Below are 27,081 nucleotides of genomic sequence, written 5' to 3'. Positions count from 1 at the left end.
TCAGCCTTTCACCATCATTAGCACTGATGCTGGCAAAGACAACCTACTTGTTAGTGTTGACACAACGTGTTTTCTTTTTGTTTCCTTCAGAACAGGCAGGAACTGACTATTCCTCCATGTTTCTAAAGTATCTTCTAAGGTCTGCTCTGGGCAAGGTGCTAATAATCACCCTGCCCAGCATGGAATTCTCTAAATTGCCGTCCCACACCCCTCTCTGCCCTGATGAAAATCGAAGAGTAGCAAGATAAACCTGTTTTGCATGAGAATACGGACAGCTTATATTAGAGGATTAGTTTTTAGTGATTTTAAAACTATTGAGTAAATAGAAATGCTGCAGGGCTTTTTGCTTTGTTTTCGGTTTTCTCCCTTCCCTGCGACTGTGGCTTTGTTACCTTGGAAACCTCCACAGGCTGGGGCGTGATTGGGTGTGCGGTGACATTACAGGTTGTCAACCCAAGGTGCATGGTGCCTCCGCAACGGCAAATACACAAAATGAGATGCTATTTAAGTGTTTTATTGATAGCACGAAATGCACAAGTGCTGTTCAGAGTGACCAGAGTAGGCTGGCTCAGTCAATGGGAAATTTGAAGAGAGTTTCAATTATCTTTCTTTTTTTAAGTGACTGCATAAGAAACAACCTTAAGAGATTATTTCTAAAAATGTAGATGGCAGCAGTTTCTTTTGGTTGACATGAAAGGAATGTGCTGTAAAAGAGACAAGGTAACCTCGTAGGCAAACAGATTTCACCGGACACGGGAACCCTTGCTTATTTAATGTCACCTGCAGATGGTTTCCACATGGTGCCTAACTTGTTAAAATCATTGGAGAGCTTTATCAGAAACAAGTTAAATCATACTCCCTATTAAGTGTTAAGTGGAAATTTATAGCATCTCCCCACAGAGCTGAGAAAGCAGAAGGCGGTCAGACTGCGGAGCAGCCGGGCAGAGCAGCGCACGGGCAGCATTCAGCACCGACTGATGGGACGTGCAAACTGTGAGAACATTATCTCCCGAAAACCACTTTTAGGAGAGCACCAGGACACCTGAGAATGAACAAACACACACCACCACCCTCCCTTCCCCTGCTCTCCCGTGGCCGGATGACATTGCAGATACATCATCAAATTTCTGTACATGGGGAACACCAAGTTTCTTCAGATTATCTGTCCAGAGTCTCATCCACTTGACTCATTATCTAAAAGCCTATTATTATTAATCATTTCCAAATTACACTCTTAGCACTCTCTTGCTCCATACCTGCCAATTAAACTACTTTAACCTCATTAACAGTACTGGTGCTTGGCTTTCATGACATGGAGTACGTTAACCACTTGATTTATGAATATTAAAGGTACTGCCTGGGTCTGCTTGATTTTCTTTGTTTCTGTCGTGATCTCCCCATCAGGAGGGAGCTCGGAGACCAGGCAGCTGTGTTCTAAGTGCAGTCAGTCAGCCCAAGAGTTTCTCGCAGACTTCTTCATGTTCAGTAAACCCCATGAGAATTGAAGCCAGTGAGCTTCCGCCTTTTCCATATAAAATCTTGACACCTCAGGCAACGGGGTAAGACTAAACAGCAACAAGATGACGTGCGGATTGAAAGCACAAGCACGGGTTTTGGCTCTACCTGTATTGAGTGGAATTTGAGATCCATGCAAAGATGTATTACAGGAAAAGAGCACTAGGACCCCCTTTGCTGCAGAGGGCCAAACCTGCGCAGAGCTCTTCAATGAAAAGATATCTTTAACTCTTCATACAATGGGGAACGTTTCTGAGAGACGGAAATTCCGAAATACTCGGCAAACAGAGCTTGTCTGTTAAGATGTCCTTTGAGAATAAGAAACAAAATGAACAGAGAAGACAAATAAGAGCTAATAGGTACAGGAGTACTTGAAAAGAGGGTGGTCAAACATCTATACTCACCTCTGCTCAATCCCACCCCCACCTCCTGTCTGTATCAGCCAACATAAACAGCATTTTCAGGCTGATCAAAAGGCAGCGTCTCCTATTGCTGCCTCTACTGGGAGCATATTAACATTTCATGCCTAAAAGCACTCCCCACCAGAAAAAATAGAAAAAGGCAGCATCAAAGACATAACGCAGAAGGGCTGCATATCTAAACTCTGAGGAAAAACAGGAGGCACATTTTGTCCACGTACTCACATACACACACAGATTCACAAAAACACTGGAATCTCAACTGAGACCTTCAGGCTTGATTGCAATGCACAGTAAATAAATAATATTAATAATAGCCTGAGAAAAAGAAACAAAAATCACTTTCTTCTATGCTATACAAACAGCGCATATAGAAGGCAGTAATGACACCCTGCAAGTAGGCTTTTGCGCATTACCAGGAAACACCACACAGGGCATTGAAATGAATGTCAAAAGGTGCCAGTGCTAAATTCATGATCATGCTCAGCAAACTGTTTTAATGACGGGTTTAATGCTGGGTTGTTCCAGTGACATGACCAAAGCACTATGGGTTTAATCTGGAGGGTAACGCTTGTGCATTGCATAGGCAGCAGCTTGAGCTCCGCCAAGGGAAGCTGCCGGCGCGCCGGGTCGGCCACGGGGCAGCGCGAAGCAGCAGGCTGTCCGCGGTAATTAACAGGAGGTGAGAGCAAGGTAGCCAGGAAAAGCAGCTGTAGCTGCAGGTGCAGAAAAGCTACAGATGAAAACTGTCATCTTCTTTCACTGCTTGCTGCTCTTGATTTATTCTTGCTAGAAGGGTCAGGTTCGGAGTGGTTTGGCCCACTGCTCGCTTCTTGCGCTGTCAGTTCAGATTCGTCAGGATCTCGGCTGACAACATACGATTTTAGAGACAGATTTACCTTTCTGGATATTCCTGGAAGTCTGAACATTCACCTCTGGCCACTGCTGGGCTTTTACAGACCACAAGTACTTTCTTTTTTCTTAAAGGGCATACAAGACACAAGATGGAGCACTGCCAGATGGATAATGCCAGCATACACCCACCTTTCTTGGCGAACAGAGTCTAAAGGCAACCCAGAAGGTTCCCCTTGAGTTAGATTAAGGCTGTGGGCTGGGGTGTTCAAAAACCCAAATGCTGGGCTCTCACTGCCATGTGCTCCTTGGCACGTTACTTGTGCCCCATTTATTCCCTCTGTAACAGAGGCAGCAGTTATCACCACACAAGACCACTCATCTGAATCTTGGTTTTTGCTGCAGCTGTCTACAAACGGCACTGTGAGAACCTCAAGCCACATCCCATACAGCAGTCAGTGCAACAATCCAAAGGGTGGCCCACCTGCAACCTCATCCAGACGCTGGCTCCAGCCAGCTGGTTATTTCGCAGCATATGTATATATGTATATATGTATATATGTATATATGTATATATGTATATATGTATATATGTATATATGTATATATGTATATATGTATATATGTATATATGTATATATAAAAATATATTAAAAATATATAGAGAAATATATATAAAAATATATATATATATTTTTTTCCCAGAAGTGCTCCAAGTTTGCAGCCCCCAGGCAGAGGGTGATGTGCAGCCCCTTCCAGAGCGGTCAGCACATGCTGCCTGGCCGATTGCACTTCTACCTAACACTGGAAAACTGTGAATATCTGTCAAGGTCAGGTCTGGAATCTGCTCTGCTTGGGTCTTGCTTGTGATTTCTTTTCCTTTGACGTTTTAATTTTAAGATGCGATGCAAACAGCCTGGTAAATCAGACATTTAAAAGTCCCCAAGACAGAAAAACAATGACACCACAGTATAATGCAGGTATGGGATTGAGACTTTGCCAGTGTTCGTTGGGAAAACGAATGTCTGCAGTGAGTGGGCAACATCTGGCGAGGCAAGGGGAACTCTTACCTCCGACTCTGACACCTCTAAGGGCTTCTCGTTCAGGCCCAGGCCCTCGGTCAGCACGGCTCCGTTGTACTTGTTGCAGATATCCTCATCCGAGTAGTGCAGCCCCCCGGGGCTTGGGCGAGGAGGAGACCTAGGAAATGTAAAGAGTGTTTGGGATATTGTAATGTCTCTGAAATGACATAATTAAAGACACAATAGAGGCCAGAATCTCATCCTTAGATCCTCCAGACAACGGTCTCTCCCCTTCACTTATTTAACAGTTGCTTGAAGCCAGATAAAAAGCCATTTCCAAGAGCGTGGTGCTCCCAGCTTCTTACCTGGTTCCATTCTTCTTTGAGAAGGTGCTCTTGATGTTGAGGTGTCTGCTGTTGAGCTCCAGAGCAGTGAAGCCTCCGTTATCCAGGGTGACCGACTCTTCCACGTTGGAGATAGTTTTACCTTGAGCCAGGCAATGAAAGATTCAGCTGAAACAAAGGCACTTTTCCCCCAAATACAACTGTAAGACTTAACTTCTTCTTTGTGTTTTACGACACCATTAATTATTTGAAAATCTATTTACCTTTCTTACTGGCAAATGAATACGATCAGAGTGGAGGAGAGGAGCTTATCAGGAGTGTGAATGTGCAGGGGGAGCCCAAAGAAGGGAAAGAAGGAATCATGGATGGATGCATTTCACTCAGAGGTATCTAAAGTAGTGCAGATAAACTGTGCTCCAAAAGTGCTTATTCTTGTCTTTTGACTACAAATAGAAACCAGGTGACTAATTCAGGTGGCCAGATGTCATAAATCAGGTGCCATGAATGCCATTCACGCTGACTGAAGTAAAGCAAGAGAAAGTAAAACTAGGAAAGGCAGAAAAAGAGGAAAAGAGAAAAAAAAGGCAGGGAGGAAAGCAAGAGGCAGGTAGGGTAAGTGCATAGCAAACGGGAAAGAGATGTCAGACCTGTAATGAGGATAGGATATAGATGTGAAAATTCACTGTACGATGTAAGGCAGGGAGAAGGACAGCGGACTGGGAGAAGAAGGGAAAATACAGCAAAGTATATTATTTCTTGTGATCAAATACAAGAGCTTATTCTCTCCCTTGCTCACTCTTTTAATCCCAAAGGTGTGAGCTCAGCTCATGTCCCAGGGACAAGGACTGGTTGCGTATTGCCACTTTGCAGCAGACAGGTACTTTATCCTCCGTTTCAGTTTCAGTGCTACACAAAAACTTAGTGTGAACACTTGATAACTGACACTACAGGTCAGGTTTGTCTTTTCCTGTCTGTCCCCCAACACTGAGAAAAACTAAGAAAATGAGAGATTTCCTATGAGCTATGCATACAAATTTGTAATAGTATTAACCTGGTAAAATGCCACGGTATTCATACGTCTTGTATCTCACAGGACTGAAATCTGATTTTCTAACACTTGTTAGAAGTCAATTATAAAGAAAGAAAAGATCTTCACTTTGGGACTGAATTACTAAATACTGCCTGCAAGTCTCCTTCATTACATTAATCCCTAAGAATGGGTAGTGCAAAGACCCATCCACCTGATCCTACTCATTAACGTGCCTTTTTTGGCACCTCCTGGCATCAGAGCAACTTCTTGCTGGAGGTGGAGGGGGCTATCAGAGAAACACACATGTGAACAGCCCTTCCATGACTGTATTACATCAGGAGAAGAAAAGGTAAAAACAATATTCAGAGCTCAAAAACTGGATGTTTTGAAAGGTGACTATTTTAACATTCCTAGTTGTAGAGCGGGGGTTGCTCCCGTTTCCCTTCAGAATGGAGACTAGTAAAAATTGTGACTAATGGAAAATTCAAAGCTTAAAGTCCACCAGGTCCAGAAAATCAAGACACCTCCTGCCTGCTTGGCCCCCAGCCCAGCAAGTGCAGCTTGGCTTAGGGAATGAATGCCAGACACCGGGTACTATTTAATATTAAGTATTTGTGATCTAGTCCTTGCACATACAGACCTAGAATATTTGGGTACAGCTATGGAAGAGCAGAATCTTTCCCCTTTTCCCCATCTATCAGGGAATGATGACAAAGCTAAATGAAGTCTCAGCTCATTCATTTTTTGTGGTCTTCTGCCAAGCATTTGACCCAGACTCCTTGGCTTTTGCTGCTGTCTCTGGGACTTCCAGACGCTGTCCTGTCCAAGCCCATGGCTGGTTAGCATCCAAAACCTGGTAAGATCAGGCACTCTTTGCCCAGTATGGCTGTGGGCAAAAGCCATTTCCACCAAGCCAAACAGTAAAAAGATCTGAGTCTTCTGCCAAACAAAATACCTACCGTGTCCACGCTGCTGACATCAGGGGTTCAAAGTGAAGGCATTTCTAACTCCCACAGCTCTCGAGAGTGTGTGCACAGCACGGAGTCAACGTCTTACCTGTGCTGCAGTTCTTGTACTTCTTGCTCTGGCCATGCAAAACCAGTGCGAACACCACCAGGAGGATGAGGATCACGCTTGAGAGAGCCATCACCAGCAGAAACCACCATTCCTCGTAGAAAGGGGTTTCTGTTTGTGCTGAAAGAGCAAAAAAAAAAACCCCAAATAACAATTTCTATTTATGCTCGCTCAGAATATCCCCTTCTGCCCCACAGCATCTGTAATACCGTTCAGGAGACAGAGGTGTTCAAAGGAGGCAACACGCTGTACTGGGCAATCCGACTTTGCAGAGGTTTGCTGACACTTCAGAAGGCAAGAAGAACAGGAGCATATCACAGCTCCAGCATCTCCACAAGCACCTTTCACACACCCAGAGCCGCGCTCCAGAACCCCTTCGCTCAGAAGTTACCACCAAGTGAAGAGACGGAGGTTTCTTCCCACGGTTCTGCACATCTGCATTCCTTGACTACTGCAGTGTGCTTAATACTGCCTGGGTCAAAGGAACCACTAATATACCTGTCATGACCCACGATTATTCCACTTTTTAAGAGGCTTGCCTCGCCAAAATGCTGCTCGGTGGCTATTTGAAAAATACAGCTAGCGCCAGGGAACAAAGTACACTTAGTTCAGTGTCTTTCAGCACCTCCATTAACTCCAACTTCCAACATGCACTGCTACTCTGTCCTGTTTCCCCATCAGCTTAGCCAAGCCTGATGTGCAGTACATGGATATCAACTCAGTCCCCTAGGTTTTGAGCCGTCTCAAGTAATTTCACCCCATTTGACCTCAATTGGAGACACAAAATGATAGTAACTTCCCCTTTCTGGAGTTATCTTGCCAGTCTTGGTTTAAAGTAATAAGTAATGTTATTTTCTAGTGGTGTTACTCTTATTGTCAGCATCCTTCAGCTTTGTGAAAAAATGCTACTGCCAGCAGTTGTATAGAATTTCCCTGCAGTCCATAAGGCAGAAGAACACCTGGTAGGAAGGGGCGATGCCAGGAGATCAACTTCAACCCAACCCCTGACTATCACTGAACACTCTCTTTCCCCAACTGCCCTGAGCCCTGAATCTAAACACAAGTCTGCTGAAAGCCTGATGATATGAGCTCAATTTTGTTCCAGATCACCGGGTATTCTGCAGCAGTGAAAAGTAGCCACGATCTGTGTTTGCTAGGAGGCCAGTCCAGGCCAATAAAGTCCTAAAGGCAAACTGCACAAGCCATGCTGGGCTGAGCAGATTCAGTGCAATTTATACCTCCCTGCGCTAGCTGAAGTGGCCAGCCTAAAATGCTTTATACTTTTACGACTGTGAATCTCAATGGAAACCTCTTACTTTCATGCAGCAATTTGAGACGAACACTGAAGCATCAAAAGGAGGTGAATTAAATAGTTCTGTTCAAGTGGAGAACTTACAAACAAGCGGTTTATTTATAAAAAGCATCAGACGGCGCTGCATGCTGCGCTTCAGAGGAATAATGTCATCCAGGAAAAGGAAGACTGACATGATTACTGACCCTTTACATTGTGTTAGAGCCTCTGTGAAACCACGGATAGGAAAAACACTGACTCTTGGTGTTTGAAGTGAGTTGTGTCTGCCCTTGTCCTGAAGGAGAAAAGCAAGGGTAGCACTCATACCACAATCCATAGACGGCTCTCACAGGCTAAGTGGTTAATTGTGTAAGGACAAACGCAGCTGTGATGGCGATAGCAGCATTTACTACTCTTGCCTGCTGGGTAGCTGTTGAATGGTGTTTATGCTTTTCACTGGAGAAGCAAAGAGATAAAAGCCACTCCAGAAGCTGGAGCATTGCCAGCTTCTCAGGACTCTCCAGAATTTTGAATCACAAAGCCACTTTATCAGGTTCTTTCATTCCTCTATTTGCTGACACACCAAGGATGAAACCTATTGCTCAAAAGCAACCTGGAGTACAATTGTCTCTGCAAAGGGTAAGAGGAGACCTGAGCAAAGCTTTCACCAGGCAAGATCTCCCACTTCATAACAGGGCTTTGAACTCGAGCTGCCCAGACACGGCAAAGCTGAGCGGAATTTGCTTTGTGAGGTCTTGAAGTTCCTTCAGAAAACCAGAGTGCTGGGTTGCTCAAAGGGATTTTGGAAGCACGTTTAAGGCCACAGACCCTGTTTACAGGGAAGAAGCACAGGAGAGCAAGGAGGGTGGGAAGAGCCCGGGAGCATCACCAAGGAGCTGCTCTGATGGAGGGGGACTGGAGGCATCACACCGTACTGGAACTGCCAGCATCCAGGATACCAGGAATAATTTAGTGAAACCACACTTTTATATTTTTGAGAGCTAAATACAAAACAGCACAGAAAATGTTCATCGGAGAACCCTGGGAATAAAAAGAAGGAAGCAAAGTAAACAAAACAACAGACTAGGAGAGGAAAGGAGAAAAAGCAAATTAATTGTAGATCGTGCAAATTAGTCTTAGGAAAAGAACTTCCATTAAAACACTCTTGAAATTCCTGAGAAGATTCTTTGTCTAACTTAAAAATGACACAAATACAGTTTTCCTCTTGAGAGTAAAGCACACTGTAGTAACAAGCCTTGATTTGCTGCTATATTACTTTGGTTTTATCCTAAAAGAAGTGAAAACAAGTTGCCCTTGATTATTTGTTGCAACTAGGGAATTTGGGTTGGTATATTTTTTTCTTCTTTCTCCCTCCCAACCCCAATAAATTCTACCGGAAAAGATTTTAAAAACTCCATGCTTACCTGATACTGCCACAGAGGGGATGCTTGGCTCTCCATAGCCAAATTCATTGACTGCGACCACCCGAAATTCATAGGTCACACCCTGCTTGAGTTTGTCCAGGCCGACCGTGTAGGAGGTGGCACTGCGTGGGATGTCCTTCACAAACATGTCCCACAGTCCTTCGTCTACAAGAGCACCAGGGAGAGAAACGGCATGAACCGCGGGAGCTGACACTTTTGCCCATTGAAAAAAAATTGTCATTAATCGTGCGTTTCAACCAGAGCCCATGGACACACTTACCTGGAGGCTGCTCAGTGATACACACAAATGTCAGAACGCCCTGAAAGACCCCATCTGTAAAGGCGTTTATTCCTGATGGGGGGCTTGTAACAGCCCAGATGGAAGAGGTCTCCTCTAAAAGCTGCAGCAGCACTCACAGTGACCTGAGCTGGCTGGAGCAGCTGCCAGCCATCTGGGTCCCTCCTCATCAGGTAATGTCACCGCATCCCCATGCCTGTTCTTTGACAGGGTAAGTACACCCAAAGCAACCTGCTACATTAATGAGCCCTGATTGCACAGGTTCCGGCTGGGTTTTACACTGCAAATCTATCCTGGTGTGTAGGCTGGGCTTTGCAAACTACTGAAAGATTTGGGTCTTGACGGGAAGCACTGTGGCCTTATGTGAACTGGTGCTTGGCAGACTGGTGTCACTGGAGAGCTGCTTGCTTCAGAATATCAGTGGTGATATGTCCTTCCCATGTGCTGGCCCACAGCGTGACACAGCCCGCAGAGCGAGACCGCAGGCACCGCGCTTCTGTGCCATGCTTCTTTAAACAGAAACAGGTTTTGTTTGTATTATAATTGGATATTAGGAAAAATTTATTGCCAGAAAGGGCTGTTGGGTGTTGGAAGAGGCTGCCCAGAGAGTGGTGGAGTCACCATCCCTGGAGGGGTTGAACAGACGGAGATGAGGTTCTCAGGGACATGGGTCAGTGCCACTGTTGGGTTAACGGTTGGGCTCAATGACCTTGAGGGTCTCTTCCAACCAAAATGATTCTGTGATTCTATAAACTTCTCAAAGTTTATAGATGAAATCCTGATGAGACTGTTTCAGTAGGGTAATCTCAGTTCTCAACAGCCCTACTGACATTGATCCTGATGCACACCCTCACCAAGCACCATTCTGCTCCCTGATCCAACCCATAATCTTATATTCACTTCACTACAATGGAAAGAACTTTCAACAAGATGGACGCTGCTACCAGTAAGAACAAAACCAACTATAATTAAAAATGTCAGTCAATAATTTTCAGCGCAGGAATCCCACTTTAATCCGAAGGGATGGCTTTTTAGTAAAAACTGGTGCCCAGCACTTTCGCTGACAAACTGGAGTTACTGTCTACGCATGGGGGCAAACTCTCAGCTAGCCTAAGCCCATGTAGCTTTTACAGATCTGACCTCACAAGTATCCCATTGGGCTTCTACTTTTAGTTATCAAAGCTATTCGAGCAAGGCCTATTGTTCTCTGCATGTCCCACAGCAATAGGAACATGATGATAACCTCTGGGTAGATTTGACTCGAGCGCGGGAGCTGCCTGCTTTGAAGGAAAAGCCCTCTGCACTGTGAGATTCGAGCACCAGCATGACTTCTGTAGCTTGAGGTGTTATCAAGGTAACAATAAAGCAGGAGCCAGCAGCACTACCCTCAGCGACTTGTTCTGCTGCGGCAATGAAAGGCCGGAATCTGTTCTCATTTAATTTGCATTTACTTGACTGTAGACTAATCGAAGTCACCACAGTGACTCCAGAATTGTGCTGGTGTAATAGAGCAAAATTTGGCCCTCAGCCTATTTCTGTGCAACGGGGAATAGCAGCAAAGATGGATTGATTAACACTGCAGGTGCGTTTCCATGTGAATGTTTTAACTTTGGCATCAGTAAATATTGGCTCAGTAATTTGTACCGTGCTGCACGTCTAGCGACACACACAATGACTAACAACCCCCAAACTACATCGTTCCTGATCATGAGGATTGGCAGTCTCGGCGGATGCAAAAAGCAGGCTGAAATGTATTGTTTCAGCTACATTTGAGAAATACCGAAGAACAGTAAAAATAGGTAATTTTTCTGTCATGCTTAAAATTCAGACCAATATATTACTCACCAGCATGATCAGAGTATAATGAAGTTATCATAATGTTCCATTGTTATGTATTAGTTGGATATTACAATGGCTATAAAACAAGAGATAAAATATTGACTTCCCTTTTAGCAGGCAATAGAAGGCGAGATTATTTCTACCACATCAACTTACAAGGTAATAAAAAGGGAGTTTGGGATTTAGTTTCTCTGAAGAGGGTGGAGTGAGGGATGCATTTTCAAAGTTAGATTGTTGCAACCAACAACACGAGGAAGATGCATCTCAGACCATAAAATATTGCCATAATTGCTAGAATTGCCTGAGCTTTCATAAACACATTTGTAAACAGCAATAAGAGAATTTGAGCCCATTGTGGATTGTCTGAAAAGCAATTTGTTTGTGTTGAAAGCCACTTAAATGGTGGAAGAAAAGGCAACAATAAAAATGAATGTTCGACGCTCATTGCAACAAACGCAACTGTTCACACATGCACTTTCTCACTCATTTACTCAAACCTATTATGGTGCATAGTGCAGAATACCCAACAGACCAAGAAGTGCTAATTTAATCACTCTGTAAAGCTTGCAATAAGTTGGGAAGATATTGCATGTGCACATGTCTGTCCCCTTGGCTATGGTGGCAATGGCGTGGGGCAGCAAAGACGTTTCTTTGGAGGGACTCCTGTCTCACAGGAATTCCAGAGCCCCAATTAATTTATCTTCTCTCCATCTGGAATATTCAGGTCCCTTTTAGTAGACAGAGATCACAATCATATATTTCCAAACTAAAAAAGCGTTTTAGTTCAGTGGTGAGCTTTGGGATTAAATATTAAACACAAGCCTGTGAATTCATTCACTGCATCTCTTCCCCTACCCCTCAAAACCAGGTTTGCTCTAAATGTTAGAAGTTCAGCTGAAAGAGAATTCATTAGAAGGTCACCTATGACAGCAAAGATTTGCCTTAAAGTTCGGTAGAAAATCATTAGTACACTGTACACAGTATTTTCCACCCAGTTTAAGGAAGAAAGATGCACATGCCGTGGTTGGGATATCAACTGCGTATTAACTCAAAGAAACCGTCAAGAAAAGCAAAGGTCTGTAACACCAGACTCCTGCACAGAGGCGCGAGGCTCAGCCAGTCCCAGCCCATCCCGGTTAATGCCTGAAGGAGGCGGCACAGCTGGCACAGCTGGCAGCAGCAATGCAGGGGTACTGCTGCAAATGCTTTTCCTTCAATAACATCTCTTTCTTCATTTCATATGGCTTTCACTGGGCACTCGGGGGCTTAAAAAAGGCCTGTCTGATGGAAAAGGGAGGGCTCCTCAAAAATATTAATTTTTCTTTGCTTCCTGTTCCTTCAAATGCTTCACCAGACCCTTTCCCAACCTTATTTCCTGCTGACGTGAGATTTGATCTTCACCCCCCAGCCCTGACTTCCCCATCCAATTTCGGAGTGAGGTCCATGCGCGGTGAGATCCGAATGACAGGGGAAGGTGAAACCACCGCCGACCAAACACGATGTCCAGGCTGCCCCAACCACCCTCCGGGCCCAGCACCAGCCCCACGGGCTCTGGCCACGCACGGCACCCCCAGGCCAGCCTGGCTTCACGGACAATTAATCGGGATCTCCACGCTGAATAAAACTGACAGTCGGTAACGAAGGCTCCCGGCTCTGCTAACTCAGGCCACTAACAAACAGCCGCTGTGCTGTGCTGGGAAGATGGAAAGCTGTCAGTTATCCGAGCCTTCCCCTCTTGGAATAAGTGGAGAGCCGTGCTATAAAACCTCCTAATTACACATTAGGAGGTTTATGAAGGGAGAAGCTGCTGAGAGTTAAGGACTGGCTGAATGCGCGTAGTGTCCCTCCTACACAGGACAAAATTAAAATGTGGTTGTATTTGTCAGAGGCAAAGGGCTGGATTATCATGCAGACTAGCGAAAGGACAAGAATGGGAAGTGAAGGCTGACAAACTGTCAGCCTCGACAAGTCGTTCTCGAGCAGAAGCAAACCAAAGGCCCCATGGCAGATACCAGCAATGCAGCTGCACCCTTCACTTCAAATTTACTGACTTTTGCTGGTTTGTGTCCATGTTTGACACTGCACTCCCTCATTTATTTAAAAGTAAACAGAAAAGGAAGAAAACATAAAAACATTACTCAAGACACCAGAAAGGAAACTAAAGTGAGATCTGCCCTCGGGGTGTGGGAAGCGAAAACCAGCATTTCTGGGGATGACAATCCCCACTCCAACCAGATGGGTTTTTCTCCAGACATCTATTGCCTTCACAGAACTGATCATCTTGGGGAGCAAAAGCAAACACTTTCCTAACTTGTCTGTGTCCTAAGCTCACAATTTGTGGCTGATGTGAGGTTTAATGGGTATGTTCATGCCAGCCAGACGGCTACAAACACTATTAATTTGAAGAATGTTAAGACGCAATTCCCTCCCACTGAGCTTAAGTCATCTCCTGCTTGGGAAAAGCAAACTAAAAAAATCCAAAGCACACCATGGGAAGAGGAAGCAGCAGAAGAAATCTGTATCAGCTTGTCCTGGTTCAGAGGCTTTTTTAGATAGGGGATAACTGGGAAGGAATGTCTGTGTGACTGCTTAGTATCTTACATGCCACGTGCCCACCAGTAAAGCACAGTCTGGAGAGAGGAGCCTTGGATGTGGCAATGGGGGTGACAAGAGGGGCAAAACCAGCTTCTCCACTCCCTCCGGCAGCATTGGGAACCTTGTCATCATCATGCCGTTTCTGATTTTGACCCTCTATGTAAAAACCGAGGACACAGTCTAATACCCACTCCTTATCCAGCCTAGTTGATGTCCAGGGAGTGCTCACGGTGGCAGTGACAGAGGCTGCTTAATTGTGTTTCTTGTAATGCACAAAAATTGGAATCCATTGCTCTGGGGGTAGAGAAGCTGAAGGAAAAGAAAGACTCTTCTGTTTCTGTAATGTCTTCCTCCAGCACAGATCACTCTGGAAAAAATATCGGTTTGCCTGCTCCATCCCCATGCCTGAGTACATTCAAATGCAGAGGAGGTAGTCAGCCCGGTCACCTTCCATAAATCCAGGAGAGAAACAGGGAGATCAAATGAACAATCTCAGCTGCCTGCTGCCACCATTGCGAAACCCAGCAGGGCAGCCGGAGCCCTGGGAGACACAGCAGGGCAACGAGAAATTCAAAGGGAAGGGAGCACGGGGGGTAGGGTTTGCCATTTCTGACAGAAAGCCGCCCTCTTACTCTGACGGAAGAGTCTTGGCAGGGAGCTACAGCAGGGAAAATGAGATGATACAGCATTTAACTTTTGGGGTAATGAGGCCTATAATAGATGACACTTGAGATGTGAAACACTAAGGTAGTGGTATTGCATTTAAATATTGGCAACAAGCTAAAGCTTTTCATCTGTCTGTTCGATGCCCCTTTTTTGATCTCAGAAGGATGAATATCTTCTGCTTCCTTGATTTTATGTGAAGGGCACAAGTCAACTGCTCCTCTCGTGGACAACAACTCCTTAAAAACAAAACTTGCTCCAATCCATGCTCTACTACCCATATAAATCAACATGCAGAAGAAATTTCTTAGAATTATATTAAAACAGAAGCTGCTCTGAATGACCAGCCCTGACAGGAGGAATTAGTTCCCTGCTTTTGTTAAGCTTGTAATTCAGATTTCAAACCCCTCTGTGCAGAGATGAGGAGCAAAAGCAGCACGAAAAGGAAACCAATGCTTGAGTGACATAAGCAAACGTTCCAATTAGTCCGTCTCCTCTCCTGGATCACATTTCACGCTTCCTACGGCTGCAACCAGAACGAAGGATGAGAATCCAGCATACAAATGCCTAGTTCATTTGCTACAGCAGCATGAATAGGATTAAAATAATCTGAAGAGGAATTAAATGCCTCAACAGTCAGGTGGCAAAAGCAGGAGAATAACACCTTTTTGTGTGGTCCCCGGATCAGTGGAGTGGGGCCAGTAGGAGTGACCCGAGGTTAATGCAGCTCAGACCTGCCCTGGAGGGCCTGTTTCCTTCCTACTCAAAAGGAGTACAGCCTTAGCCACAAACTGTAAAATCTTTGTTCACATCCAATGGTGAGACAAGCCCAGGAACATCGGATGAGTTTGCAACGTCACCATTCACACGAGCTGAATTTCCAGCTCGCAGACAATCTGTACGTGGGCTGCAGGCCTCTCTCTGTTATAAAATACTCTTACTCAAAAAACCCCACTTGGGGAAATGTTAGCTGGTAAGTGATCCTCAATGAACAGCTTTGGTTAAACATGCTATCTAAACAAAGCTGTTCCAAATACGACAGGTTATTTTTTTACCTATGAAGAAATAAGGGCAGAAATCAATAAGCTGATGTAATAGAAGTACGGCAGTGTCACGCCTCTAATAAAAAACCAAAATCCTCTTGATTGCTACGAGAAACTCCAGTGCTTTGAGAAGGTACACGTTTTTCTTCACTTTGTTTTGAAAATAATTGTCAAGTTAAATGGTGGAAATTACAAAGACCTTTTAGGGTCACAGCAGAGCCCCAAAACAGAGCAAATTCTATCAGATGCAAATATGGAAATCTGCATCTTCAAGTGATGGCCATAGAAACGCAGGGAACACTTTTGTTACTGGTCTGGATGAACACAATTAAAATAATTGGTTTTAAACGCAACCTTACATTCAAGAAACATACAAGAAACAGTTAGGATCTTTTATATTCAAACAGGTAAGCATTCATTTAATCAATACATAATCAAGTAATGTGCAAGCACCTAGAAGATAAAAAAGAACAAGCAGCCGACATGGATATGTCAAGTATAAATCATGTCTAATTTCCTTCTGTGACAGGATAGTAGACCTTGTCAATAGAGGAGAAAGAGCAGACATCATCTATCCTGACTTCAGCAAAGCTTTTGACATCATGACATTCAAACACGGCCTGCGTGAAACAAGTATCTGGTAGGTGCATCACCAGCTGCAACACTGAACTGGGCGAATGGTTCTCAACGTTCACTGTCAGCGTGCAGGGAAATTATCAAGTGAGATTACACAGGGGTCTGGCAGCATTTACCGCCTTTTCTTCATGACTTGGTTACCAGAAAGTGTGTGTTTATTGAATTTGCAAGGGGTACCAAGCTGGGAGAGGCTGCAAACAGGCTTGAGCATACATCTACATTTAAAATGACCTTGTCCAACTAGGAAAATATTCTGTAAAAAGCAGAGAGAAGCTTCAGTAAGAAGCAAATCCCAGAAGCAAAGGAGCTCTGAGGAAGCACCAAGAAAAACTGTGGTGATGAGGAGATTCTTTTCCTCCTCCAACGCCCTCCTTGCAGAACAAATAGGGAAGGTGATGTGTACGTGGTGCTGAAGTGCTCGCCGTGTTATTAACAGTAAAACAGTAATTAGCTGCTGTACTCTGCTGCAGAAGAGGACAGATTTCTATCTGCGGTCCTCAAAATACAGTTTGCAAGTACTTACTGATCCTTGCACATGAAAGATATTGTAAGCATTTAAGCGAGTTTTAATTATTAACTATATTAGCTCATCAGCTGGATGATTTACAAGCCTAGTAGTACAGTGAAAGCCAGAGCACCGAGGGTAATTTTCTGTGACTACTGCTAAAGAGAAGAAAATCTGCTAAACCACATAATAAAGCAGCAATGGTTTAATACTGGCTGGCGACAGCATTCTCTCACAAAATCCCATTATGTTACTGGGATGTCAAACAACCTCTCCACCACAGGACGGGTTTCAGGATGGACTGAAGGAAGGGAGCTCATGACACTAAGCTCTCCGTATTTCCCAGGGCTTACCTGAGGGTCGTGCCTCTATAATGTACCCAGTTGTGGGTTTTTCTCCTGAATCTCCCTCAGTCCATTGTAGCGTCACCCCAGAAGCAGATTTTGTCACCAGAATTTCTTGAGGGGAGCCGGGAGACCCTGAAGGATGACATGAGAATAGCAAATGGTGGCGGCATCACAGGCTGCAGTATTAATTTCTTCTGCTGATACAGGTGGAAAAAAGTATCTAGAACTATTGGTCAACATATACACAACATAAACCAGCTCAACGGCCTATTGATTTTTCACTAGTTCTAGTACCAGCAGTTACATATCAACGGCTGGGTTTTACAGGTGCCTGTGTTAATAAAACACTCTCATTTTAACCATTAGCATATCTGCAGTGTTTGCACATCGCCGCTGCTATTTCTGACTTCAGAGGTGAAACCAGCCTCCGAGTTTCAGGGAGAGGTTCGTGGGGACAGTCACCTGCCCCATTCGCTTGGGAAGATGCCACGGCCACGTTTAGAGAGGACTCCTGCTTTATACTGTCTATGGCAGGGCATGAGAATCACACTGCGGATCCACAGTGCTGCTGTCCCAGATACCAGCTGTGGAGGGTTCTGTGATGAAATGAAAGCTTGCTGGCACCCAGAAGGGTGGAACTACCACACATGGCTCTGATGGAGTGAGCAAATATTTCCCTGAGCTGGAAAAGCAGCAAAAATCAGAACAGCGACCATTGCACCGGGGCTCTGTGATTTACCAGACAGGCCGCTATCATTGCAGGGCATTTTCCTTGTTAGATTATCTGTTTATCGAAATCAACAATCAAATAAGAAAACCATCTCTTTCTGTACAGATATTAAACCAAGCGGGGAACGCTGATGTTCAGCCTGTTGCCCCTCTTGACATATCAGGAAATTTGCAGACCTCTCTCTCCCCATAAGCCAAAGTGTCTGGAGAGAGTAATTGTGAATTCTTCCTGGTTTTACACCCAGGAATCTCTGCTGGTTCCGCCAGTTATTCCAGTTCTGACTCCATCGCAGAGCAGAACAGTCAGAATTATGCACCGTGCTGTCAGGCTGCAGCTTTGAAATCCCTGGCTAGCCCGTTTGTGTTGTGATTTATTCACACTGTTTTGTTTATTCACATCAAATTTCTAGATTTCAGGGAAAAAAGGAAACATGTTTTTCACGGGCAGCTGCAAAATGCACTGAATCATGTCCTGAGTTCCTGTGTCCCCACTTCTCCTTGGCTTAGAAATTAATGTTAAGCCCTGAGTGCACTATTCCCCGCTGTTGGACCATGTTTGTATAACTGATCTGGCTTGTGACACGGTTTTATGGCTCCACTTACCTTCTGCTGGCCCAGCTGTGACATTGGCTTGCAGTTCAGGTCCATAGGCGATCGTTCGGGCTTGCACTCTGAATAAATAGGTCATGCCCTTGGTAAGATCCCGGACCTTCAACCAGCGTTGCCAGTTCCCTTTAATGTCCACAGTCACCACCTTACTCACCCCTGGAAGAGCCACACAGAGATAGAAAAAGAAATAAGAGAAGGTTGCAATGCAAAAAAAAAAAAGAAATCAAGTGGAGCTTATTACATCTAGATGGGAAGTAAAATTATCTAACAGTTTGCTAAGAAAGTATTTCTTACAATTAGCAGGAGTTTAAGTAGTGATAATAGCCAATTTTCAGCACTGATAAGTATAATTAGAGTTTAAGCTTGATAAGTGGGTACTGACAAGGAAAAAACCTTACAACACAACTGGGAAATTACCAAGAGACTACATGCAACTTCACTAATTATTCTGGGAAGAAAGGAGGAGGTAAACGAAGAGGACTGCATGTTGCAGGCGGCTTCCTAAGCAAGCGCTTCTCCACTGCTGCTTTGCCAAGTCACCCGCAACGTTCCCTGCAGGAGGAAACGAGGGCCAGGCTCTTCCCTTTCATCTTGTCCTGTCATTTCCACCATCACCAAGTGAATGCAGAATGAAGGACATATTAATATATCTCACAGGTAACTTGTGGGTATAAATGCCGCTGCCGCCAGGGATGCAATCAAAGCACAATTAGCTGGGACAAGGCTGAAGTCGTGACTTGTGCTGCACTTTACTCCCTCCCTAAGAATTTTTCTGACATGGGTGAATTAAAATCAGTGCTGTTTCCCTCAACAAGGTTCTCACTTTTACATTTAGGTTCTCAATGCAACATAAAGGGTAGACTGACAATGCGTACTTCAAAACAAAACCAAAACTCCTAGTTTCCACTTAAGTTTTCTAAAAGGAAGCCAATGGAAAGAATTTGATCCATACAAAATTTTACAGAACAGAAAGTTAGAAGTTACAGAGTCCTTTTGGCATTTTTTTCTGGTTCTGTAGATGTACATAACACATCTCAAACCAAGAAACTAGGAAACAGGAGAATGTTTCTTCCCGTAGAGAAGGCTGTTTGCTGGTTTATCTTTCCAGAAAAATGCAGAAAGAACATGGTTTTCAATCCAGATGCTGATTTCATGCAAATCAAGCTGTGTCTTTCAGGTTTTATCAGTTAAATAAAGAGTAATGTCCAAGCAATTTCTGTTCAACGCTTTCTCCCAGATACAATTTATAACTCAGGGAATCTTCCCTTGGTTAATGAGGAAGCAGTAAAAGTGCTTCCTCCTTCCCTAGGTGTACTATTTCATTTTTCTGAGACAAATCAGGAAGCATTTGTCATTTTGAAGCTACATCCCATAAAAAAGGAACTGTTAAAAAAGCCTCCAGGGCAATTTTGTTGTCTATGGTTGTGTAAAACATAACACTCTAAAGCTTAAACAAGAAAAGGTCAAGCAGGGAGAAGACTGTGCTAAAGGACAGATCGCTGCTAGAAAGTTTTGCAAAATCCGCAGGTTTTAAGTGGTGGTTTGTGCATGGGAAGGCAGGAGGTGTCATAACGGTGAGGATGCTCAGCCAAAGACCACAAATGGGTGTAAATATGCAGGGAAAAACCTGCCAGCGCCAAGAGTCCCCAGCATTCCGCACCATTATGTGCTCCATCTTTGAACGGGTTTGGCTTTACCTTGCTCGCTAAATAAAGGAACATGGCTTTTCTATTGGAGGAAAATTATGGCGTTGAGGGAAGGCTTACTTACAATAGTGGGAAAATAAACATGTTTACTGAAAGAAGAACGTTTGCACAAGAGCAAATAGGTAGAAACTGGAAAATAAATTTAGGGAAAAGTGTAGAATGTGAGGACAAGCTCTCCATAACCTCCCTGCTCGCATCAGAAATCTACGGGGGGAGGAAGGAGAGACGAACTGGAGTCAGACAGCACAGGCAGAGGTGGGGAAGAGAAGGAAAGAAAGCAAAGATTGTGAGGCTGTTAAGTCAAATGCATACAGAGAAAACACGTTCTGACACTTTCATATTTTCAGGGGAAAAAAATGTATTCTTAAACATTGTGTAGGAATGAATAAAAGGCAGGAAATGCCCCAACAGCCCAAACCTCTTGCACACCCTCTGCACATTTCTTGGTCAGAATTAGAAATGCTTTCTGCATTAGCTTTTTGTGCTCAGACTTGACAGGCTGAGAGTGCTTTTATTCTCATGTTTTCAATCCTGAATATAACTTTATCAGTGCATGAGACATGGATATTGAGACAATATGGACCTTTATTCCTTACAGAAGCAGCAAATCCAAGTGATTGATATTCTTATTTCTTTGGATAAGAGTTTAAAATGGATTGGCAATGGCTGAAATTACTCTCCCCGTTGTCACGTTGCCATAGCTGGACATCCTATTGAACTATTGGCTATCTACCAGGAATATAAGAATATTAATAAGATCAGCACAAACTTTGTAATCTTTTCTAATTCACCTTTGGGATGAATTTACATTTGTTTTCAGAGAAATTGCCAAATCCTTCTCTGCTGCTGTTCTGGCAAATTAATGAAACATTTGTGGCCACCACATTGTTGCGGTCGAGCTTAAAATCTAGTGCTGGGTTAAAAATGCTGCTGGAAAACTCTGTGTAAACAGATACAACTAAATCTCGATCACAGTTATTCTCCCCTGTCAAAAGCGGCAGTGGTAACAGTGATGACTAGCACATTTGATGCCCGGGCAAGCTTTGCGATAGCAGAAGTGACACTTGATGTGATAAGCGACACAAATGTGTCTGACGACTATTCTGGGATGGAGCCTAGTCAGCAATTTCAAAGCACGATGTGGGGAGACAATCAGGCACTTTTAGGCTGAGTTTCCTCTTCACCCGTACCAGGTAACGATGGCAGTAAAATGACTTTTCAAATCACACAGAATACAGTTTGTGCAAGAAAATGAGAGAGGACAGACAAAAGCTATATTCCACAATATTATAGTTTGCTGAGCGGTTTTGGCAAAAGCAGAATTGTTTTACTTACCCTCTGCCACCTGGCTTCTCTTGGAAAATGGCAGGGAACAAGCAGGAAATTGGGCAGAGATAAAGGATACTAGAGTGCTTTTCTGTCATTTCCCCATGAATATGTATGATTGGAGGTCTTTCTTACCCTGGACGGGAGCCAAAGGCTCATAGACTACTCGATAACCCTGCAGGACTCCATTTGCTGCTGTCGGCTCGCCCCAAGACACATTGAGTGTAGTGCAAGTGATTTCAGAGAACGCCAAGAAGCTGGGAGCACTGGGTGCTGAAAGGATTACAAAGAGATTGAATTGCAGGAGGAGTAGTCAATCTGATATACATATATATTATAAAACATTGCTTTATTTGCCCAGCCTAAATCTAAAGGAAACAAGCTGAGAATGGGATTTGTCAATTGTACCCAAATGTCCTGTAATCAATCAGAAATTCAGCCTGTCTTAAGAAAAGCAGCTGCTCATCTCCAAAGCTGAACCTCAGGAGCAAGTGAAGGGATCGGATGCAGAAGGGAAAGACTCTCACAGGGACACTAAGTTTGCAAAGTTCTCTAGCTGCTGATTTTCAGAATGGTTGTAGGATTTTAACGTTTGTTATTCCCCGTTATCTTTGGTGAAAACGTGCTGCAGAAGCTAAAATGCAGGGCTCAAGGACGGAAGGGTGCGACGTGAGCGCACAGTCTGGGTGAACGCTTCTCTTCGTAGCCACCACCAAGGGCATCGCTTTCACCCTGCGCTGGAGCTCGCCCACCATGGTTGTGCCCATGGGACAGCTCAGGCTGACTGGTTGCTTCAGAAAAATAAAATCATTAAAACAAACAAACAAGGAGGAATTACAAGGCCAGGCTGGACAGGGCTCTAAGTAATATGATGTAGCTGAAGACATCCCTGCTTATTGCAGGTGGCTTGGACTAGATGACCTTTGAACATCCCTTTCAACCCAAACATTTCTACGATTCTATGATAAAAAGTGCAATATTTCCCTCACAGGACTGTTTGGGGAATTCCCACGGGGGACAAGTTCTTTTGGATTTTCAGGTGTGATAGCAGAGGCCAGAAACAGACCCACAGACAGCTTCCCTCTGGACCAGCTTGTGAAGGAATTGGTCCTTCTGCCTGTCCTCATTTCTGCTGTATCACTCCCTTTCCTCCATAGTCCACTTATTTGATTCCTTTCCCCCCCAGCCCCCCAAGGCCATTGCGATGTGACGACCCATCCAAAAATTAAATCTAACCACCAGTGCCCTCCTGCACCCATTTCCCTTTCACCGACTGCCCAGTTATGTGTTGGTCATCACCCAGTCTGTGCTTTGAGACAAGACGAGGGTCCCGTACCCGCCTGGTGTGTCCTGCCCTGCGAGGGGCTGCTCCTGGGGCCGTCCCCGGCCGCGTTGAACGCGGAGATGCAGACCATGTACCGCGTGTGGCTGGTCAGGTTTTTGAGCCGGACTGTTGTCTCCGGGAGGAAAAGGACCTTCACCTTCTCCGTGTCGTTTTGGGTGTCGCTCTCCCAGTAATAAATCTGTTGAGACAGTGAGATGTTTTAGTACATCCTACGCCTAGGAAATAGCTGGGCATCGCAGGGATAAAAGATCAGCAAGATGGTGCAGTCTTGCTCTGGACTCCTACATTAAATGGGATACTAATGCTTTTCACCACGTGCCCCATTTTTTATCTTCCTTTGGCAAATTCCCTCAAGTCTAGAGACTGTGAAGCTGAGTACATCACTCAAAACCAGACTGAAGAATATGGCCTAATGACAGCAGATAAGAGCTGCCAGAGTTCACCGATGAGAGGTCAGTTTTTAAATTCTCCCTGAAATGCGAGCTGCCTGTCAGCACCGGCATCCTGATACGATGCTCCATAATTCAGCTCCACACGCACACAATGGTTTCACCCTTTGTCTTCACTGGACAGCTATGCAAATGGCCTCCTGAAAAGGGTAATAAAGCCTTTCCTTAAAGTTCCTTGAGGTACTTTTCCTTATTCTTCCCTTACGTAATTTTTATCCTGTTGCCATTAATTTAGGCTTTGGACAAGTCCTTTCCAAGAGGAAAAGTGGTGCCAGCCCTACTTATTTTACAGGCCTGGCAGCAAGAGCATTACAACCGGCCAAAGCAAGCCAGAAAGTTCAGGGAACGAGCCAAGGCAAGACTCCACCTTGGCTCTACAAGCCAAGCTGTTAGAGCCATCTATATACGTACAAAAGGAAAAGAACATGAATTGATATATAAGGATGCCTGTTACTGCCAAGAAAGGATGCCAGATTATTCACATTGGCTTGGCTTTTCTTCGCTTATGGACCTAAATTCATGGAGAGAGGCAGAGCCAGACACTGAACCCCAGCCAAGCTCCAGTGTTTGTAGACTTGCCCATTTCCACTCTCCGAGGGTCCATTCTCATGCTGGAAAAGCTAAACAACATGCCTCTGCAACGTGCTCATCTCCTATGAACCAAACGCAATTAATACTATGATTTAATTTTGCTAAAGTTAAGGAAATGAAAGAATAGCTTGGAGAAAATTCTGCTTTTCCTACTGGTTTGTAATATTTTATAGACAGAAAGCTCAGTTAATTTTCTTCAATACATTCCTTGCCCCTAGCTCTTGTGTGTCTGTTGCTTTTTGGAGCAGATACATTGCCTGCATAAGTGGAGTTGCTTCCTTATCTGCATACCCTGCTTCCCCACGCTCTCCTTCTCCACAAACAGCAACATACTTTGCCTTTTCTTCCCCCTAATCTCATTCTTTTGATTTTGGGACTTAGTGCCATTTCCATACTGCAGTCTGAACGCTGGTTTAATTTTGCCTTATGCAGTGAGGGCAACTGCAGTTTGCAGAGCGATCTCGCAAGTCACAGCAACGCCAAGCAAGATAAATGCAACCAGGAGAAACGGGAGGATTGCCTTGTAGCCTTGGATGTTCCCATTCTGGCTGTCGGCAGGAGGAGGGTCCCAGGTGAGCTCCAGCTGGCTTGCAGAAAGGGAGTTCACTTGGATGTTCTGCGGGGCCAGTGCTGGTGCTAGAGAGAAAGGAGGAGAGAAGAATTAAGAGAGACAAGCAGAACTAGTTCACATCCAGGTTGCAGTTTTCCATTCATGGGAGGACCCAGGCCGGACTCTGTTTACGCCACCAGCGTCAGCCCTGGGGTGTCTGTATCACCGGGAAGTCTCAGCAGACGTGGACTGAGCCTCTGGACATGGTTGTGTTCCCACACAAACTGGGTTAGACAACGAATCAACTCAATCTTGCCAGCGGCTTTGGAAAAGAAAGGCGGATTTTGTCTCCATTCGACGGTACCGTTCGGGGCTTGCCTTTGGCAGACTGTGTCTGACCCACCGCTCCTCAAGTCCCCGGCAGCCCCTTGTCACCACCAGCCCGGCCTCCCGTTCCGCAGCAAACCTTTACAACAGCCCATTTGCAACGCTCCGAGACTTAGGACCACGATACTGCCTAAATTACCTCCAAAACCAGTCAGATGCTAATCAATTCAACCAATATTTTATGTATGACAAAACGACTTCTAGCTTGCTGCTTGTTAGCTCTGCTTTGATTATACCTTCATATACACATGCTGGCCCTCTTTGGATCCTGACAGCGTTTCTTCTTTGCATTGTGCTGTGCTAGAAAACTAATCTTTGAGTGCACCTGGGTCACACTATCATTCCCTTTGTCGGGATCCAACTTGGTGCAGGTGGATTTTCTTCCCCAGCGGCCGCAAGGACGGTCTGTGTTCCAGACCCGCTGTCTCTGCCTCCAGCAGGTCTTAACAAAACAGCACATGTTCTGTTTACAGAAAAGGTGCCCAAGCGTGTCCTGTTCAAACTCCAGCAGTAGGGAGAGAAAGGCAGGGCAAAGGGTACTCTTCTCCTTTCTCCATGTTCACGGTGCCGTAGCCTTCACCCAGACCACCGAGAAAGCTGCATCTCTTCTCTCTGCCCCTTTATGGGCCATAAATAGAAGTGATAAAACATTCACTACCCGAGTCAGATAGCCCTGGTTATCTGTACCTCTGGAGATTTCTTTCTTTAGACAGAATGACCTTCATAAGTCACACTTTTCTACCAATACTCCCTCCCCCCAGAGTTATAAAATAAAATAGTAATTAACACCCACTCAGCCTGACACCAACTATTTATTTTGTTCTAACTGTGTGGTTTCCATATTATCACTGCCCACCCTGCCGTTAATGGAAATGTTAATAACCAGCGCCAGGTTGTTGTGACAGATGCTTGGGCTCATTATCAGAAATTCTTATTTACCGCTCCATTAAACGACAGAATCGCACAAAAAAACAATTCAATCAAAACTAACTGGAGGAATTTTAACAGCCACATTAATAATCCAAAACATAAATAAAGTTAATGTCTTTTGCTTGTTTGCCATCGGCAACTCTATTGCAAAATTATTGCTGTACAATTAAAACGTGAAAGGCAAAATTGAAAATAGCCTTTATTCCAGTGCACAGTTGAAACTATTTATTATAGGTTTTTTGTTTCCTTTTTGGCTGGATGTAGCGAATGCAGGAGGTGACAATGGCCACCATGTATTTTACTAAATACAGCTGGTTCACAGGGATGCACTCGTCTAATTGCTGCCCCGTCTTCTCCCTTTTGCTGGAGGAGCGACGGGAGCAGCCGCCGGCCGCTTTCAGTGCAGTGTGGTGCTAAGAACCAAAAGTCTGAAGGTTTTGAGTCTTTAACAGCACACAGAGCGCGAGGCCAAACTGATCGCACAGTAGAAACCTGAAAATACACCTCGGAGATTTACAGATGATGACGCGCCCAGGGAAACGGGAATATGTACAATCACAGAAGAAAACGGATCACTTTTAGCTATGTATTTTCTTTCAAGGTAGTGGCACTACTGCCTGTCCTGAGCTGACAGCTTCAAAGTGCTCTCAATACCCAGGTCTGAAGCGGCACCTACAACAACATTTGTCTTTGGATCCCATGTGCCAGCCTGCAACAATCGCCGCTTCCAAGAGGAGCCAGAACAACACCGCGCTCCCCAAACCCCGTCTGCGGCGCGACTGAGAAACACAATGGTTAAAAACTGCCAGCGATCGCTCTCCACTGACACGCTCGCTGCTGGAGCTGCACTTCTGCTGGCACGGTGGCGGAAAATGTGATGGGAGGAAAAACAAAAAAAGACGTTGCGGAAAAAAGACATTTCTCTTCGCTACCCCAGAGCCTCGGCGAGATGCAAATTGTTTGGTTTCGTGCCCTGTGAATCTGTCCCTCTGTTCAACTTTCAAAGGCTGATGTGTCCCTCCTGTTCTAAGCACAGATTTCTTGCTGACAGCAAGGGACAGCAGAAAAGTGCTGCTGACGCTTGATGTGGCTCTGTGCAGACAGCACGTTACATTAAGGGTGAAATGAAATACTTTAAAAAGAAAGAAACGCATCCCCAAAGACTCTACCTGTTTGAAAGCCCAAACTATTCCCTGAATGTGCAGACAGCCTGTGCCAATAAAAACAAGTGCATTTTAAAGGTGAATTCAAAAGCCTTTTACCTTCTAGGAATGCAGTTCAAGATTACTGAGCTCTGATTTTTTTCATGGCCGTTGAAATCACGAATACATGAAAAGCAAGGTTAAAGCTGCATACCTTACACTGCTTTAGGTGTTAGTGACATTATCAACTATAGCAGGAGTGATACAGATCCCTGAGGGTCCAAACTCAGCTCCTGGCAGGTGGAAAGCGTTTCACTTTTCCTGAAGAAAAGCTGTATGTATTCATGAAGTCTAATTCTGTGCACGTACCTTGCCTTGGAATCTCATGCAGATATTTATAAACATTTCTTTCCTTATCTG

The 27,081-nt window shown here is 44.6% G+C and overlaps 1 protein-coding gene across 1 annotated transcript in view; it reads right to left on the bottom strand.

Moving 5' to 3' along the window:
- The window catches only part of SDK1 (sidekick cell adhesion molecule 1), a 373,777-nt gene that overhangs the window by 7,518 nt on the left and 339,178 nt on the right, over positions 1-27,081 (bottom strand). Inside the window, exons 36-44 of the mRNA XM_082064834.1 lie at positions 24,173-24,288; positions 22,604-22,790; positions 21,403-21,540; positions 18,230-18,391; positions 16,904-17,029; positions 8,972-9,136; positions 6,239-6,376; positions 4,174-4,294; positions 3,857-3,986 (exon numbers count right to left, since the gene is read on the bottom strand). Coding sequence (XP_081920960.1) covers positions 3,857-3,986; positions 4,174-4,294; positions 6,239-6,376; positions 8,972-9,136; positions 16,904-17,029; positions 18,230-18,391; positions 21,403-21,540; positions 22,604-22,790; positions 24,173-24,288 — 1,283 coding nt within the window. The remainder of the gene's footprint in view (positions 1-3,856; positions 3,987-4,173; positions 4,295-6,238; positions 6,377-8,971; positions 9,137-16,903; positions 17,030-18,229; positions 18,392-21,402; positions 21,541-22,603; positions 22,791-24,172; positions 24,289-27,081) is intronic.

This window comes from Streptopelia decaocto (genome assembly GCF_964273445.1).
Source record: "Streptopelia decaocto genome assembly, chromosome: 13".
Taxonomy (NCBI): Eukaryota; Metazoa; Chordata; class Aves; order Columbiformes; family Columbidae; genus Streptopelia; species Streptopelia decaocto.
Note: the sequence above shows the minus strand (reverse complement) of the source record. Positions and strands in the feature narration are given on the sequence as shown.